General features: G+C 54.6%; 2 protein-coding genes across 3 annotated transcripts in view; one reads left to right on the plus strand and one right to left on the minus strand.

Annotated features, from left to right (window-relative positions):
- PLCG1 (phospholipase C gamma 1) overlaps window positions 1-16,646 on the minus strand; it is a 35,610-nt gene extending 18,964 nt beyond the window's left edge. For both annotated transcript variants that reach the window (XM_032838481.1, XM_032838480.1), the window contains exon 1: window positions 16,333-16,646. In XM_032838481.1, the coding sequence (XP_032694372.1) occupies window positions 16,333-16,549 (217 nt within the window). In that variant the 5' untranslated portion in view covers window positions 16,550-16,646. The remainder of the gene's footprint in view (window positions 1-16,332) is intronic.
- Window positions 16,548-17,429, plus strand: LOC116855701 (translation initiation factor IF-2-like). Its single transcript, XM_032838632.1, has one exon. It carries the CDS (start codon window positions 16,548-16,550, stop codon window positions 17,427-17,429), a length of 882 nt encoding a protein of 293 aa, XP_032694523.1.
- Window positions 17,430-17,545: the final 116 nt, after the last annotated feature.

Below are 17,545 nucleotides of genomic sequence, written 5' to 3' on the forward strand. Positions count from 1 at the left end.
TGTTTCCAAGCAGAGAGATGGGCCTTGCTGGCAGGTGAGGGATAAAGCAAAGGTTTTCATTAGGGGTGGGACAGCCATTAACCGTTCACATGTGAACAGCCAACTACATAAAAAACATTCACATGCGAGAGTCAAGCCTGGCCTGCCTTGACCACCCCCAACCCTGGATTGGTTTCTGTTTTGACTTTTATGCAGAAGAAAACATGCGCGTTGCCTGGCGGCAGGGGCCGGCCCTAAGCACGGAGGCAGAATGCCACAAGACCAAATCTGCAAAACCAGAGCCTGCAGGACCAGGCAAGGAAACCCTCCCTTGTCTCCTGTCTTGGCCCAGGGACAGACTCCTTGCCAGAGACCATGAGACTAGAGATCAGCACTTACTTAAAGCACAGTGCCTGGGTCCGTCAGGCCTGGAAAGCAGGGTATAAGAGCAGTGGTGGCTGCTTTCCCTTTAAGAGCCTCAGTTTCCTTATCTGAGTCACACCACTCATCCCAAGCACTTTGGGAGGCCGGCAGCTAGACAGCAGCAAAAAGTAGTGCTGCTGCTCGCAGGGCCAGATCAGAACTTGCCTTTGCAGGAAAGTAGGTCCCCAAGCCAGGGACAACACCTACTCCCCTGGGTGAGGAGAGGGTGCCACGAAGGGGACAAGCTCAATGGCAGGCAGCCAGCCTACAGTCTGGGAAGGGACTGAAGACAATGACCCTAGAGGACTTGTCTGTGCAAGGTCCTTCTGAGGGTAGGGCTGCTTCTGGTCTTAGAATCCTGTCCCCCACCCGCTCCCAGACATCAAGCTGAGCCACAAGTGCCCCACCAGTCATCCCCCTGCCCGGTGCATCAGGACAGCCACGGCAGGGAGGTGCAGAGAGGCAGCATTCCTGGACACCAGGCAGAGTCCCCAGGGAAGAGAAAGGGGGGAGCGGAGGCAGGGCACCAAGCCTTTTCCAGGGTATCTTGATGAGTACAGCTCATGAGAGCTAGCCAATCCTGCCCCAGAGCAGACTTCACTCTGACCATGGCAGGCCCTGGAAGGGATAGAAGGGAGCCCACCATCAAATCTGATTCTAAATTAGACCCAAGCTTCTCAGTCAGGAACCAGTGTCCTAGCATCCCCTGCTGCCAGTGAGGTCACCTTCCCAACAGCCCTACACAGACAGAGGTCCTGCAAACCTACTGGCCAATTACCTACCCATCAGACAAGGGGGATGTACAGAGAGGAACCAGGAGCACCAAGTACCAGCAAGTCGGGTGGGAGGCACAGCCCCACCTCTGAGCCTCATCTCCCTTATCTGCAAAAGAAGATCACCACTCCTGGCCCTTCTTCATTGAGCGACTGTGAGATGTCAAGAGACACTGAAGCGATCTCATCAGAAAGAGACAGGAGGACATACTGAAAATTAACCTCCCCGCAAATGATGAACACAGAGCCAAGAACACCATCACCAGCACAACAAAAACCCAGAAGTGGCATATATCACAAATTTCTGGACATGAAACATGCTTTCACTGAACTATTTTTCTTTTCTTTTTTTAAAATTTTTAAACAAGATTTTATTTATTTATTTGACACACAGAGAGAGATCACAAGTAGGCAGAGAGGCAGGCAAAGAGAGATGCTCCCCGCTGAGCAGAGAGCCCGATGCAGGGCTCAATCCCAGGACCCTGAGACCATGACCTGAGCCAAAGGCAGAGGCTTTAACCCACTGAGCCACCCAGGCGCCCCTGAACTATTTTTCTTAAGAAGAGCATTCTTCCTGGGGCACCTGGGTGGCTCAGTGGGTTGGGCCTTTGCCTTTAGCTCGGGTCATGATCTTGGAGTCCTGGGATCAAGCCCCACATTGGGCTCTCTACTCAGCAGGGAGCCTGCTTCCCCCTCTGCCTCTCTGCTTACTTGTGATCTGTCTGTCAAATGAATAAATAAAATCTTAAAAAAAAAAAAAAAAGAGCATTCTTCCTTTTACAAAGTACATTAACTGATGTAAACTGTAGAAATTACCCAAAGAGAAATACATGCACCTACATTTTGCAACTTAAAAAAATTTCAACTCATGGTAAACATGAAGAGTTTTGTTTTTTAATCTAGAGAGCTTGAAAGAGGTAAGTGAATGTTACCTGGCCTGCACAGGTCTTTCCCCTCTGGGGGTTTTCATTACCCCAAACTCACGGGACATGAACCCCCAGATCCCCTCCAGGACTGGCTGTCCAGCCCTGCAAGGGCACTGGGGGAAGGTGGGGAAAGCCCAGCCCAGCCCTCCCCAGAAGGCCAAGTCCAATCAAGGCCATGAGCTGCAAGGACCGCAGGACATCAGCTCTCAGGCCATGCCGCTCCCTCCAAGCCTCTGCACGTGCCAGGCTGGTGGCATAGCCAGTGCCCCACACTGCTGTCACATTCTAGTGCTTCCAGAGATCTAGGTCACTGGCCTGTGAGCTAGCTCCTGAGGGAAGAAGCTACGTTCAACTCTTCTATCCATTCCCCACATTCAGGTCCTAGTTAGGCCTCAAAATGTACACAGAGTGCTAAAGAGCAGGAATGAACACACAAGTTAGAGTCCAGAGTTCATCATCTAACAAAGCACAGATGCTCAAAGATGGTATCAGGGATGGCTTCCTGGAAAAGGTGCTGCAGTCGACAAAGGCGGAGGAGCTACAACAAACATGCAAATACAGAAGGTGGTGAGGCTTACTAAGGGGACAGAAAAAAGAAGGACCAGTTACCGCTGCAGCATGGGGGTGGGGGCATGGCCTCTGGGGGTCGGGGCAATCTGGGAACACTGGGAAGTCCCTAGACAAAGGTTCCTGCAACTGGTGGGAACCATGGGAAGTTAATGGAACTTTGAGGAGTAGAAAAGGCAGGGCTCCCTGAGCACCCTGCCCTGCTTGGCTCTAAGCCAAGGCCACCAGGAGATTCAGAAAGCGAGGCCCAGGGATCAAGAGAGGTGTGCGAATCTTCCCCCAAATGGGGCACTTGGCTCATTTGGTAGATCATGTGACTCCTGATTTGGGGGTTATGAGTTTGAGCCCCATGTTGGGTATAGGGATTACTTAAAAATAAAATCTTACTAAAAACAAAAACAAACAAAAACAAAAAAACCCCCACAAACTTCCCCCTAAATGCTCTCTCATTATAACCCGCTCCAAACACAGCGGGGAATAAACAAATGGGCCATTCCCGGCTGCCCCCACCCCTCAAGTCAGCCACCTTTCATCACCCTCCAAAGACTACACACCCAGGGCAAGGGAGCACGAATGGAGCTGAGCCTTCTCCCTCAAAGGATGCCGACACGGAGAAAGGAAGCCACAAGGGAAACGCTCTGTGGCCAATTCCTAGCCCTCTTCCCCTGCCACCCTTACACACAGGTTCCTGCACGATGCCCCAAGGGTAGGGTAGGCACTGCACCCCAGAGCCCCCTTCAGAGGGAGCCAAAGACAAAGGGGCTCTGCCCCCAGAGTAGCTGTACCAACTAGAAGATACAGCTTTTAAAGAGTCGTCAGACCTCTGAAGGGAAAGATGGATGTGACCCAAGGAGAAGAAAGGACAGAACCTGGGCATAGGTGGGAAAAGAACCTAACGCAGCTGGAATGAGGGACACTGGACCGGCCAGCGGTTTCCATGCTGTGCAAGACCTCTGGAAGGAGTGAGACCCCTCCTCCCCTGCCTTCCATTCCCCTCTCTATTCTGAGACTATGAACTCCTCCCTCCTACCTTCCAACAGAAGCCGTCAGAAGCAGCTCCCAGATCTCACCAGAGAGGAAGTCAAAAGCAGAGGGGTGGGGAGCTATCTACCTCCATTTTATAGACAAGCCTGGAGCCTGGGAGACCTGGGGTCAGAGGGCCATGCAACACAGAAAAGGTGAGAATGGGGCTTTTCTCCTTCCCATGCCAGTGTAGCGGCAGGGGAGAGAGGCCACAGCCCCTTCTCAGGGTCCTGGCTGAATCCTGGGAGCCCAGGGTGTACCGGGGCAGAGCTCAGCATCTGCTTCTGGCTGGGGTTTCATCAGTCACTGCTCCCTAAACACCCGACCGAGACGAGCAGCCAGGCCTGACTGGGCATCTGGCCCTCTCCCACCTTGATAAACAGGAAAAGGCCGCTCGGACAGCTGCACGGAGGTCTGCAGGGTCCTCCTACACAGGACCTGGAACCCGTGTGTACTAACTGCTTCAGGTTACAGCTGTAAAGGATTGTTGCCAGCACATGAATCATCTAGATTCTAGATGACTCTCCTCTTCGGAGCATTGAGAAAATGGAGGCTCCAGAGGGTTCTGTCAGGATCACACAGTGGTTCGTGGCAGAACTGGGACCCTCTGCATGGCCCCAGAGCCTTCCCACCACCCAGGCAGGCAGTCCTCCTGCCTAAGACACTAGACCAATCCCACCCATTTCAGAGGTGGGATCAGCATGCTCAGGCCCCAAAGGAAGGAAGGGAAAGAGGCCCCACCCACAGAACTCAAAGCTGGGAGAGAGCTGAGCAGTTGCCCCTTACAGCTAGTTCATTCATTCCATCATCTAATCAAACACGTATCCGACACCTATCTCCTCAGTGTCGGGGCCCTGGGTTGAGTCCTGGGTAAACAGAGATCAATAAGGCACTTGAGTTCCTGCCCTTCAGAAAAGCCCCGGACTGGTGGAGGAAACAGATGGGGAAGTAGATAACCATGAGGTCGTGCAAAGACGGAACAACAGGGAGATGTCTGTGGTGCTGGGAGCACAGAGAAAGTGAGCAGTGCTCCTTGGGATTTCTCAGATTGCTCTGCAGAAAGCAGGTCTGGAGGGTCATGTCAGGCACAGGGGATCGTGGAAGCCAAGGCACCAATGGAGCAGTTTTATTGCTGGTGGGGGAGGCATTCAGTTTCATGGTAGAGGGGTAAGGACTCTGGGCCCACAGTGGGCCTTTCCCACAATAGTGCAGTATGGACAAGGACTTGCCCCAACTTTGCTGCCCAGGCCGAAATAACTCCCCAGGTAGTTCATGGGTCAGTCCCCAGGGCACAGGTCCTCTGCACTCTGCCTCCACTGAAGGCTGATGCTGTCCAAGTTTTTTCTAGATGTCTTGTGTCTGCCCCTCCGCCACCCCCCCCCCCCAGTATATTCAGGCTCCCTGGAGAACAAGAACACGGAGTGTAAGTCACTTTTCCATCCTCCTCTTTCCCAACCTTCAGAGCAATAAACATGGTTCACCATGCCCTCCCTCCTGCTTGAAGCTCTGTCCTTGGCTTCTCCCTCATGACTTCTGGTTTCCTCCTTCTTGGGCTTCAGGCCTATCCACATTACACATTGGCCTTTGTCAAGGCCAAGGCCAAGGTCCTCTCTTCCCCTAATGCTCTACCTCCTCTCAGTCAGTCATCAATGCCCACAGATTCCATGGACTCCTCTTACAGACAATGCAGTCCCCACCTCTAAGCTTCAAGTCCTTCGGTGCAATTGCCTACTTGCCACCTCCACCTGCTTGCCTCAAAAACACCTCAAAGTCAACCCCTCAAACCAAACACATTACCTCAAACACACTCTTCAACACGTCTTTCACCAAAACCCAGGTCTCTTGCCACACCTCTTGGGTCAGCTAACAGCATCACCTCCCAGGTACAAAAACTAGAAACTTTAAAAACATCCTTAACACCTTTCTCTCACCATCCCTAATCTAATCCTTGGACAAGCCCTAATACTGGCTTTATTTGTCACAACCATATTTACTGAGCACTTAAATGAGTGGGAACCCTATGAGCATTTTAAGGCTATCTGACTGACAATCTTCTCAATGGAACACGAGCTCCTTGAGGCCATGGACCATACCTGTCAGTTTTAAGGCCCTAGGACTAGCAGGAAATGGAATGCATTAGAAGACAGGAAAATCTGCCCCCCTCCAAGGAAACAGTAGGAACCTCTGGCTAGAGATCTAAGGGATGCGCTGAAGTGGGAAGACAGGTGGAGAGAGACAGCAGAGGCCTCCTATACAGAGCTCCTTATGGAGCCCCATGCCTGACCTGGCTCCCCACCTCTTTGGTTTCCACGTTACCACCACCACACATCCTGCTCATTCTTGGAGGCATGGGGTGGGAAGAAGGTATAGGGCCAGCCCTCAAACCACCAGCAGAGTCAACCCTGACCAGGAGGTTGGAGACATGCTAAGCAATGAAGAAGTCATGAAGGCAAGGTCTGTTGGCCCACACATCCTCTTCTGTGCACCACACTAGGCCCCTCACGTTCTAGAACTGTAGAGCTCAGCCACTCCTCAGCATCTGGCCACACTCCCTCTGGGTCACACCAACCCATGCCAAGACACTTTCCTTGTCCTCCTTTTGCTTCCTGGGGAGGCAAGGCCCTGATGCAAGATCTAGCCCCTGACCCCACTCTAAGGTCATGGGGAACTCACTGACTCCCCAGGAAGCCCATCTAGGATTCTTAGAGGGTGCCTCCCCTGTCAACAGGAATGCCTACCTTGGGACTTCCCACTCCTGATTTTCATTTCCTAGTTATATACTCTTTTTTTTTTTTAGATTTTATTTGTTTATTTGACAGAGAGAGAGAGAGATCACAAGTAGGCAGAGAGGCAGGCAGAGGTGGCGGGGGTGGGGGAGAAGCAGGCTCCCTGCTGAGCAGAGAGCCTGATGCAGGGCTCGATCCCAGGACCCTGGGATTATGACCTGGGCCGAAGGCAGAGGCTTTAACCCACTGAGCCACCCAGATGCCCCATTTCCTAGTTCTATACTCCTAAGACAACTTCTGGCCTCACCTCCCCTAAAAAGCTTGCTGCCTCCCACTCCAGCCTTCCAGTGTGGGCCAATTCTCAGGCCAGGGACCAGGACATCCTTGTGGAAATGGTCCAGGCACCAGGCATTCTGTGGTCACTAGAAGGGATGTTCTCTGTAGTTCACTGCTAGCCTCAAGAGGCCGTGGGTAAAATCCTTGACAAAGTGACATATGCTACCCTTTTTAACCTCCTCGGTGGATATATGAAGAGTTCCCAAGAAAGGCCACAGGCACATTATACTCAATTCCTACTTCAGGTAGAGTGACTAGGGTAGAAGAGGACAGCTACCTCCCAACAGGGGAGGGCCATCAGGTGGAATGGGGTGGTGGGGAGAGGGGTCTGCAGAGCCCCTGCACCCGTCACTGCCCAACCTCCCAGCTGACCTTCTGCACGCAAGTAGGCTGAAGGCCTTTGGGACCTGTGGCCCACTCCTCTCCTTCCCAGGGTTAGTCACTCTATGAATTCAGCCCGTACTCTTGGGGCCTGAAACTGATGTCATTCAGTCCCACAGGGTTAGAATTCACCCACCACACACCCACAGCTTCACAGCCAGAGAGCCAGCGTGGTCAGTGCCCTACTGCCCCCACGGACAAGGCCAAGCCAAGGACACTGTGACCTGGGGGCACCCCTTAAACGACTACTTCCCTCAGGACATTTCAGCTCAGCCATATCCCCAGGTGTCCAAGAAAACAGGAAGCCAACCCCAAAGTGAACGGCCCACCCTTACTGAGTTAGAATTAGATCTCACACAAACAAGGGGTCAGACTTGCTGTGGCCCAGCCCCTCACCAGTCTAGTTAGTGTTCACTGCCAGGGCTTGGAGCCTCCGTCAGACCACCCACTCCTCACCGCGCCCACGCCTTGCTCCCAGGCACCTCACGGCCTTTGTAAAGATTCTCTAGCCAGTGCTGGCTTGCCAGCCGGCAGGGGGAGGAACTCCACAAGGGCAGGACGGGCTGCAACGGAGTTGTGTCTGGACCCTTGGGTTCAGCCTACAGTACTTCAGGCACAACGGTCTCCTGCTGGCTTTGGGCTTTCATGCTCTTCTGCATGTTCTAGATTGCAAGCTTCCCGGGATCGAAGATCGAGCCACCTTCTTTTCTTGCTTGCTAACCCAGCCCCCTCTGTGCCAGGCATGGGCACAGAAAAGGAGATGCCAGTCTTCTGCAGGAGAAAGTCCCGCCCATTTATTCTGCATCCTGAGGCCTGCTGAAGCCAGGGCCACCCGCCAACACGGGGAAGGGCCCGGAAGGAAGCAGCAGAGCCTATACACAAAGCCTACATGTGGCTATAAAAAGGAGCCCTCCCTGCTTCCCCCAGGATGGGCCCGGTTCCTAGGAGGTGATGAGTGGGGGAGAGAGCTAGTACTTGTGCCTGGGCACACAGCCACCGTAGCCTCTCCAAGGCTAGCCAAGCGCCACCTCAAAAGGAACCAGTGTTACAAGGAGAGGAGGGAGAATGTTAAGAGCTGAGTGAGGACAGCAAGCAGAGCCTCTCAAGCCCCATCTCCTGGGACCACAGACTCCCTGAAAGCAGCGAACTCTCTGTCCCCAGTGGCTCTTCCCCCAAACCAAGTATTCACAGAAGACTCCTCTCCCACACTTCTCTACTGCTCCTCCTTCTCTCCCCAAGGGCTCCCTGTGGAGGCACCAGCATATCCAGCCAAAGAGCTCTGGGAGCAGCTATGAGGAGGCAATGAGGCTTTACCTCGGGGGTGACAGCAGGAAAGCCACTGCAGCAACAGTCGAGGCTCAGGGGCAGCTCAAGAAGGGGCACAGCAGGAGAGGACAATGAAGCAGGGGCACAGACAGGATACTTCAAGTGTGAACACAAGGGTACCTGTTGCAGAGCCCCGCTAGGCGGGCAGCAGTCCATGTGCCACCACAGCAGAGCCAGCCATACCGCTGCCCACACCAAGCTGCGGAAATGAATCCCGCCCCCCAACCTCTGTCGTCCAAAGCCCTCTCCAGCCTAGTCTGCCCAGCGTTTGGGCCCTGCACCAGGAGGCTGAGCCAGAGCCACTGAGGCCATTCTCCAGAAACAAGTGGAGTGGCTTGTCATGCTACACACGTGTAGCAGAAGTGAAAAATGAGCCTCAGTTGTTGTCTGCAACGGAGAGATCTGGATCGTTCATTGTCAGAGCACCCTCACCTCACCCGACTGCCAGAACAGCCTCCGGTTTGTTTCCTCCACAGCACACTCCAGGCCCTGTAATTATTTTTTCTGTCCGGTTGCTGGTGTCCTTTCTGGCTGTACCTATCTTAACCTTCACATTTTTACCAGATTCCATGGTGCTTGGCATGTCAGCAAATGCCGGAGTCCAAAGCCAGGGTAGCACAGTGGGGTCCTGCTTGTTCAGTGTGCCACAAAAGGTCCAAGAAGGTTAGGGTTTGGGGGCTTTTCCTTGTCGTTTTAAGGAGAAAAAAAGTAGCTATAGTGATAAAGCACACCAGGGCAGAAACCTACTACCATGGAACAAGCCAGAGCTTGCAGCTCCCACATCCAGCTTAGCAGACATAACACACAGCAGCCTGCCCACAGTACACACGGGCAAATGCGGGAACACTCTGGATGAACGCATGCACCTGAGCTTGTCATCGGGGGTCCTGGAGAGGCCCTTCAGGGAGCAGCTAGAGCACAGAGCCAGGTTCCCACCTCCCTGCAGAGGCTCAGGTGCTGTCATCATGAGCCCGTCACAACAGGTCAGAGCAGGGCTCTTCGGTCCCCCTATCTCAGATCACCTGCTATCTTCACCCCCAGCAAAAGGGTGGGAAAGCATCTTGATGGGGTTGCCACAGGAAGATGAAGGCAGCAGATAATCTAGATGGAGGGTCTAGGCCCAATTTGTCCACGGACAGAAGCCTGGGCTGGTCAAAGAGCACATCTGGCCAGAGGGCAGAGTGGAGATCAGATCACTCCGTCCATATAAAAACAAAAACAAAAACAAATCACACTGGTCCTACAGAACAATCTATCTTCTTGTCATTTTCTCAAGTGTAGAAAAATAAGTGAATGTTGTAGTGGGAATCAGAGATCCTAGGCTCTGATCCTGGCATTGCCATGAACTTGCTGTGTGACCTTACCCTTGGGGCCTTGGTTTCTCATCTCTAAGAGAGGGCTAACCATTCTCACCTTCCCTCAGTTCATGGAGCTGTGGCGGCTCTCAAACGATACCACGGATGAGGGTATGCTCCACGAACTCTACTGCACTAGGACAAATACCGATTCTCCTCACGCCCCAGTCCTCTGTGTACAGACTCAGGGAGGGAACAAAGAAGCGAAGCAGGAAACAGACTTCTAGCCCAGGCTGTCAGAGCAGCCACCAGTGGCCACACTTGGTGGGGGAAAGAGCTAGAGCTCTGTAGTTAGCTAAGGTGAAAGCAAAGGAAACGAATACTTATTAAGTGCCCACAAGTGCCAAATGCTGTGCAGAGCACGTTCACATAAAATCTCTTACTCTCATACACAACCTCACTTGACCATTTTAATATACAGCTCTGTGAGGAAGAAATTCCTCTTATAGCTGAAAATCAGTTTCAGGTAAGTTAAGGTTAGTTGTCCAAAGTCATGGGAAGAGCTGAGACTCAAACCCAAATCTGATTCTCACCACAAATTTTCAGTCATATGGAGCCCAATTATCAACGGCCGCTCAAAGCCACTCATCGTTACCTTGGCTCTGCCTAGTCTGGTCATCTGTTACCATGTTGCTCTCAGAGAGCTCCCTCAGGGAAGCACGGCCCTGTGCCTCTCTGAACAAAGCACTCTGCACGGAGCACCAGCACAGTCCCCTCCTCCTACCCCCACCTCCATTTCCCCCACAACTCTCCTCAAAGCCCCCCGACTTCTCCACCTCTACGGGAATAGAGAGGGGGGAAAAGTCTCCTATCCCCTAGTATCAGGCCTTTGTGATAGTAGTCCTCACTTCCCCCCTCTCACTTATCCATCTCTGACCTCTTTGAAGCCGTATCAGAGGAAAGGGTACAGAATGGGAAGAGATGCCATGAGTTAATGAAGACTGATAGGAATGGTGACAGAAGATGCAGAGATGGGCCCTATCATTAAAGCACTTCTTAGAAAAGAGGGGTCTCCAATCAATGTGCTTAGACAGCATTCACTGGGGCAAGACTCACAGAAATAGGCCAGTATGATACCACAGCAGCTGCTTTTAGCCAGCTGCTCTGTCACCTTGTAAAAGTCGGCGGCAGGAAAGAGCACCGACAACAGCTGGGCTGCTGAGAGCCTGGAGCAAGAGAATGGGTGGGCCTCCTCGTCTCCCAGTCAAAGGGCTTGGTGGCCAGGCTCCAGCCCCTCAATATGACAGGTCCCTGGGCTCCCTTCTGCTACTGGGTCCTCCCAGGGTACTTAATCCTCCTCCTCCTCATCAGAGACCCCATCTCACCACACTCCCTGTGAACCACTCTATGAAGATCTTCAAACCTTCACAAAACCCTTGTGAGACAAATGCAGTTTGTTACTCTATCCCCTTCTGTAAACAAAGAGCCCAGAGAGAAAGGCACAGAGCAAGTAAGTGGCACCACCGAGGCAGTCTGAGTTCCCAACCCAAATGCTAACCTACTGTGCTCCGCCGGCTCACCCCTCCAGACCCAGCCCCAACCCTCCACAGCGGCTGTGTCCCACCGGCCTCTAGAGGAAGTCTTGCCCCTGCTCATCAGCTCTCTCCTGCAAACTGCAGTAGCTTTACTGGTTTCCCTCAGCCTCTCTGAGATAAAATGCAAGACAGCCCCACTTCAGCCATGGAGCAAAACCCAAGAGCATGGCACCCTGAGGCCCTCCCTAAACTACTCCCAACCAGCCCCAGCCTTATCTCTACCACACTAAATACACACCTGAGCCCTGCACAGGGATCTCCCGTGCTCAACCTGGGCACAGGTAACTTCTTCAGTCAGTCGAGCACTGCTCACAGGTCACCCCCCTGCCCCTGCCCCAAAGCCCACCCTGGCTCTCTCCCATCAAGCCCAGCTCACTAAGCAGAGCTTGCTACTCTGCACTCACAGAGACCTTGGGATAGACCTCGATTATGGTACACAGCACACACGGTTATAATCACACGCCCCCAATTCTGTCTCTTCCAAGAATGTGGGAGTTGCTCAGTGGCACAGTCCATGTCTTAGTCACCCTTAGTGCCTAGCACTGGGCAAACAGGAAGTGTTCAAACAGTATTTATTGAATAAATGCCCCTCATTCCACAAGGCTACACAAAACAAGATTAGTGGCCAAGATCTCTGGCCACTGACTCAAGACTATGCATCTGTGTGTGTGTACACACAGACACATGTATGCACACACACACACACAGTGTCTGGAACCCAAATCGGACTAAGTCTAAAGCCACAAATCTCCAGTTACTGTGGTCAATTATCAACCACTGCTCACGGCCATTCCTTATCCCCGGCTCTGCCTAGAATCTTTGTCACCTGTTACTACACTGTTCTCAAAGACACCCCCCGCCCCAAACAAGGAGGCATGCTTCCCTGAACAAAGGAGTCCACAAGGTGCACAAGAACACACCCCTCCTCCAACAGTACCCCCCTCCTTCTCCTAGGACTCTCCTCAGCTGTAGGTATGTATGGAGGGAGGGCAATGTTGGGAGTGCTCAGCTTCTCCAGTCATCTGTGAAACAGGCTCCTTTCCTAGGTTCACAGGAAATAGAGCCCCAGCTGGACAGGGGCGCCTGGCAGAGCTGGTTTGGAAACCTACACATCAGGGCAAGTGTCGGGTGTTGAGGAAACACTAAGAGGTCTGACTTCCCCTGGAAAAACTATAGTCAGACAGGAAACACACAGGCAGGGATGGCTAGCTCTGGAGATCCGGACACGTGTTCTTGCTCCTCTCCCACTGGGAGTAATCAACCAGTACGAAGAAAACCCCCATGACACCCGGCCTGCCTACCTCAGACACCTCGGGCCCAGTCAGCAGAGCAGGCCTCATGGACCGTCTCCTCACCAGCAGGACAGCCACAGAGGTCAAGCCCCAGACAACTGGTCCCAACATCACCTCCCCTGTGAGCCTGACTGCCTTGTCTGAGCGGTTTGCTCTCTTCTGCCACCACTTCTTCCCCACCCCATCAAAGGTACAACCAGGAATTATCACTGGTTCCCTGAGGGCAAGGACCTGTTTTCATTCACCACCTAAGAAGGCCTGGCATCTAGAAGAGTGGGGAAGAATCCAAGTGGAAAGCATTAGGCTCCAAAAGTCCCCACAGATGAGCATGGCTGTCATTCAGAGCCCTCCGTGGAGCCTCCACCCAGGCCACGATGCCCACGATGACTCTTGACTGAACCCCAGAAAGGTATCAGAAGGACAAATGTGGAGCCAGAACCTAGAGGGGCTGAGGATCTGTAATGCAGGGCTACGCACAAAAATTTCTCCTTAGAGGAGCAGCAGAGACCAGTGGGTATGGGGCCTGGGGCAGGCCCACTGGCAGCACAGCCCTGAGGCTGAGAGTCCTTTCGGGATGGCCAGGGAGTCAGTGCCTGGAGGGCTGGGTCCAGGTGAGACTGTCTCATGGTAGCACTATCACCCCAGGGGAACAACTCACTCCCCATATTTTCCATTTCCTCATCTGTAAAATGGGGTGGGACCCCAGACACAGCCCCACCCCCAAGAAAATATGATGAAAAGTCTTTGTAGCACTCAGCAGGAAGTCTGTAATGGCTTCGTATTCATTTATGTCAGTATCTGCTACAAAAAAAAGCCAAACATCAACCTGGTTCCTGTCGCATCACCATGACAACTAGTACCAAAGCACTTTCCCACCCCTCTTTTGAGCCGAACTACCACCCTAGAAATGAGCACATGGCAGCCCCATTTCACAAGCGGCAAAGTGAGAAGGCACAGAGTTAGGTCCGAATGAGGTCTGTTGCATGGGTGCTATGCATTTTCATTGAACCACAGTATCCCTCCTTCAGGTCCAGACACCTTCGGGGTAGCAGAAGTGCCGCTCTCCTTGGCCAGGCTACAAGCACTACATGGAACCCTGGCAGAGTCAGCAGGAAAAGGCCAGATGGCGGGGGACACAGCTGGCTGCCCACCTTCCTCAGAGCCTGCAGAGGGGGCTGCAGGGACCAGCACTCATCAGCAAGGTAGACCAAAAACTGGCTGAAGTTGGGCAGCTTCAGCGGGAGGCTCCATTTACAAGGTGTGAACTCTACCCAAGTATCTACTAGCATTTTTACTCAGACTCCTTCAATCTGGGCCTCTGAAATCAAAGGGCCAAGACTCTGACATTCTTTGCCTATACTCCCAGCTGATGAGATCCCTGAATCTGTACTTCTCTAGCTGACCTACTGCTGGGGGCTGAGACCTCTGCATTCCTGTCACCATCTCCTGAAGATGTGACACACCATGGACTAGACTCTTCCCTCTCCACACCCCTCCCTTCTGTTTAGGCCCCAACTTACAAATAAGATAGCCACACCCAGGAGTCAGATGTGCAAATCTCCATAGATTTACTCCATAAATTTTACTCTGTCATGTGCTGTTCCATATATGATAGGTGGGTGGGTGAGGAGATGGGTTGAAGCAAAACAACACCATTTCCTCCCTTTTTCTGGGTAGTGACCTAAGTGAAATGTGAACTTGGTTCCCATCCTCCTCCCTTCCTATACCCTCAGGCTCTCCGAGAGCCACACACACATTCTCTCTCTCTCAACATTCACAGTCCAGGATGGAGGGCAGTCATAGTCTATTATTTCTATTGTTATTAAAAACAGCTAAGGTTTATTAAACGCTTACAACGTATCAGGCACTGTGCTAGAGGTTTTACAACAATTCTCATTTAGTCTCCAGAGCAACCATATATAGTGTATGTATTACTACTCCTGCTTTACAGATAAACTAAGCTCAGAAAAAAAATAAGTAACTGGCTAGATACGTAACTGGCCCACAACTACTATATGGGCTTCAAATCCAGGCTTGCCTTCAACCACAGTGCTGCCCTTACTGCCTGCTGATCCCATGCATGGTTTGAAGTGCAACCTGTTAGTTACCCAGGAAATCTCTAGCAGGGAACCTCTGGCCAGTGCCACCAACTGAGCAGAGCACAGGGAGCACCACAAAACCGAGTGCCTGGAGTCTAGATGCCTGGGTGATGTCCCCAGGACTATCCGGTTCCCTGTGGTGTCTGTCCTTCCACAGCTTTGGAATCCAGGCTCTCAAATCACTAAAATTTTCTCTCCATAGCTGACAGGCCTGTTGGAGGCACAGAGGAAGGCAGCTGCCATTTCTAAGTTCAGCAGCAGTATCAGATCTGGAGTTTATAGTTGAGGATGGCTGCCTCACCACAAGACTTTCCTTCCTCCCAATCTCCTCAACCCATCTACACACATGTACACCATACCCAAGGAGGTCTGTTGGACCCTCTCTTGGGGGGGGGGTGTCACTTCCTGATGCCCCTCCTCCACAAGGACCTGGTTCTGACCCTGGCTCTAACACCTGTCTCTAGAGGAGTCCTTGCAGGAAGCAACCCACAACTTAGGGCTGCAGACACACTACCTCTCACACCTAATGTGGAGGAATGGAGGGCAGAGCTGGGTGCCCATCCGGCCACAGCACAAGCATGCACTAAGTGGCATAACACTGAAAGATCTGGGATTTTTCAAAATCCCCCAACTCCCTCCTCCCAACTGAGACCTGTCCCAAAGCAGCCAAGTTCAGGCCTGAGAAGGCAAAGAGGCAGGAAACCAAAAGTAGCTACTCCCGGCTCCCTGCAGCCATGGAACACAGAGCACAGGACATAAAGGGCTAGACCGGGACCCCAAACTGGCTGCACACTCTTGAAAAAAGTACCTGACTCTAAGGCACTGAAGCTGGCTCTTCTGGGCCAAGCTCTTGGGAATGTGCTTCCAAGGGTAAGGGGAGCCTGGCCCCTTTACCAAGAGTCCCTGTCCTGGCTTTGAGTGTCTGCCCACCCACGCAGACCTCTAAAATTCAGCTTCAAGACAAAAGCAGCGGGGGAAAAAGCCACTGCCTTTTCTCGGGCTTTTCCAAACCAAACAGGACCACCTTTCACTCACTCCCCAAGAGACAGATGAGTAGGCCTGGCTTTGATCCAAAACCAACCCTACCCCAACATCTAAGTTCTACTCAGGGAACGCAAAGGTTCCTTTACAAATGGAAACCAACCCGGGGGGACCCAGAAAGTTTCACCATGGGAAAAAAGGTGATCACGGGCGGTGACCGTCTGGGCCGGCCCCTGCTTCTGGGGCTGGATGGGTTGACCTGCCCGGGCTTCCCTGGCCTCCGTCAACACCACTCCCGGGGCAGGGGAGACCCGATGCCCGCCCCGCCGGTCTCCAACCGGCTAGGATTTTTAGGCCTCTGGGCAAAGCGCCTGGAACGCTCCCCCCTTCCCAGGCTGGGGGAGGGGGTGTCCTGTCAGGTGACTGAGGACCCGGATGCCCCCCGCCCCCGGTGACCACCGGGGCAGAGGCGGGGGCGGGGCCGGAGGCTGTGGGGGAGGGCCCGAAAGTTTACCCAAGTCACTCCAGCAGCGGCCGCGGCGCACGGGAGGCCAGCGCGGACTCCCGCGGCCCCCGCGCGCAGCGGGCCCGGGGAAGGGGGCGCACTTACTGGCCCCCTCGATCTTGTCGGCGCCACGGCTCCACGTGATCTGCCGCGTTTCCAGCTTGACCTGGAAGGTCTTCCGCTCCGGCCGCTGCGACTTCTTGGAGTAGAACAAAGTCATGACGGTGCCCACCTCGAGGCTGCGGCAGAGGTGCAGCACCTCGGCGTCCGAAGGCGCGCCGGGCCCGCAGCCATTTGCACAGGGGGACGCGGCGCCCGCCATGGCTTCTGCACTGGCGGTGGAGGTGGAAGAGAGGGTGGCAGCAGGCGGCGGCGCCGCGGCGCAGGCCCGGCCGGCGGGAGCAAGCGGCGGCGGCAGAGGCGGCCGGCGAGCGGGCCCGGCGGCGGCTCCTGCGGGCGGAGACGGGGCGGGGCCTGAGCGGGGGGCGGGGCGGCTCTGCAGGCCCCGCCCCGGCCCGCGCGCCGGGAACAAAGGCGCCCGCGCGCCCGTGGAGAGGACCCCCGCCCGCCGCGCCTGCGCCCCGCGACCCCCGGACAGGCCCCGGGCGGGGGCGCGGGGCGCAATGGCGGCGGGAGCGCGCGCGCCGCTCGCGGTCAAGAAGCCCGTCCCTCCGTCCCGCAGAGCTTCAAGCTCACGCTGCCCCGGCTGGCCCCGTCACGCGCGGCAGCCCCGCGCCGGCCCGTCAGTCAGTCGCACACGCACAGGCGGCCGCCCAGCCCACTGTCCCGCACAGGCCCCGCCGCAGCCGTTTCCTCAACCCCGCTCCCCGCGCGGCGTCCGGGAGAAGAGCCGAGGGTGCAGAGCGCCGCCAGGCCCGCCGGCCAAACCCGGTTACCTGGGCGGGCTGCCCGGCGGAGGGAGCCAGCCAGGCCAGGCCGGGCCGCCTCACACCCGCGGCGGCGGCGGCAGCGGCGGCGGCGGCCGGTCCTCTGCGCGCCCTCCTCGGGAGGGGCGGGGGCGGAGCAGCCTGCGGATTGGCCGACGGGCTCTGATGGACAGCAGGCCTGTCCCTCCCCTCCTTTTGGTCGCGCAGGGCTGGCCCTCAGGCCGCTCCTGCGACGGCCGGACCCACGTCTGTCCTGCCCCTGTGGCCAGTGTGACCTTCGACGGACCCGTCATTCGGAGAAGCCCCCAGACCTGAGCCTCCCCTGGAGGGCCTTTCGACCTGTGGCCCCCGGTGGCCTCCATCTCTGCTTCTCATCAGCCACTGCCAGCCCCACCTCACGCTCCGCCTCCACGCGCCCCTCTTGCAAACGC

The sequence above is a fragment of the Lontra canadensis genome, unplaced genomic scaffold, assembly GCF_010015895.1.
Source record: "Lontra canadensis isolate GAN:19392208 unplaced genomic scaffold, GSC_riverotter_1.0 scaffold105, whole genome shotgun sequence".
Classification (NCBI taxonomy): Eukaryota; Metazoa; Chordata; class Mammalia; order Carnivora; family Mustelidae; genus Lontra; species Lontra canadensis.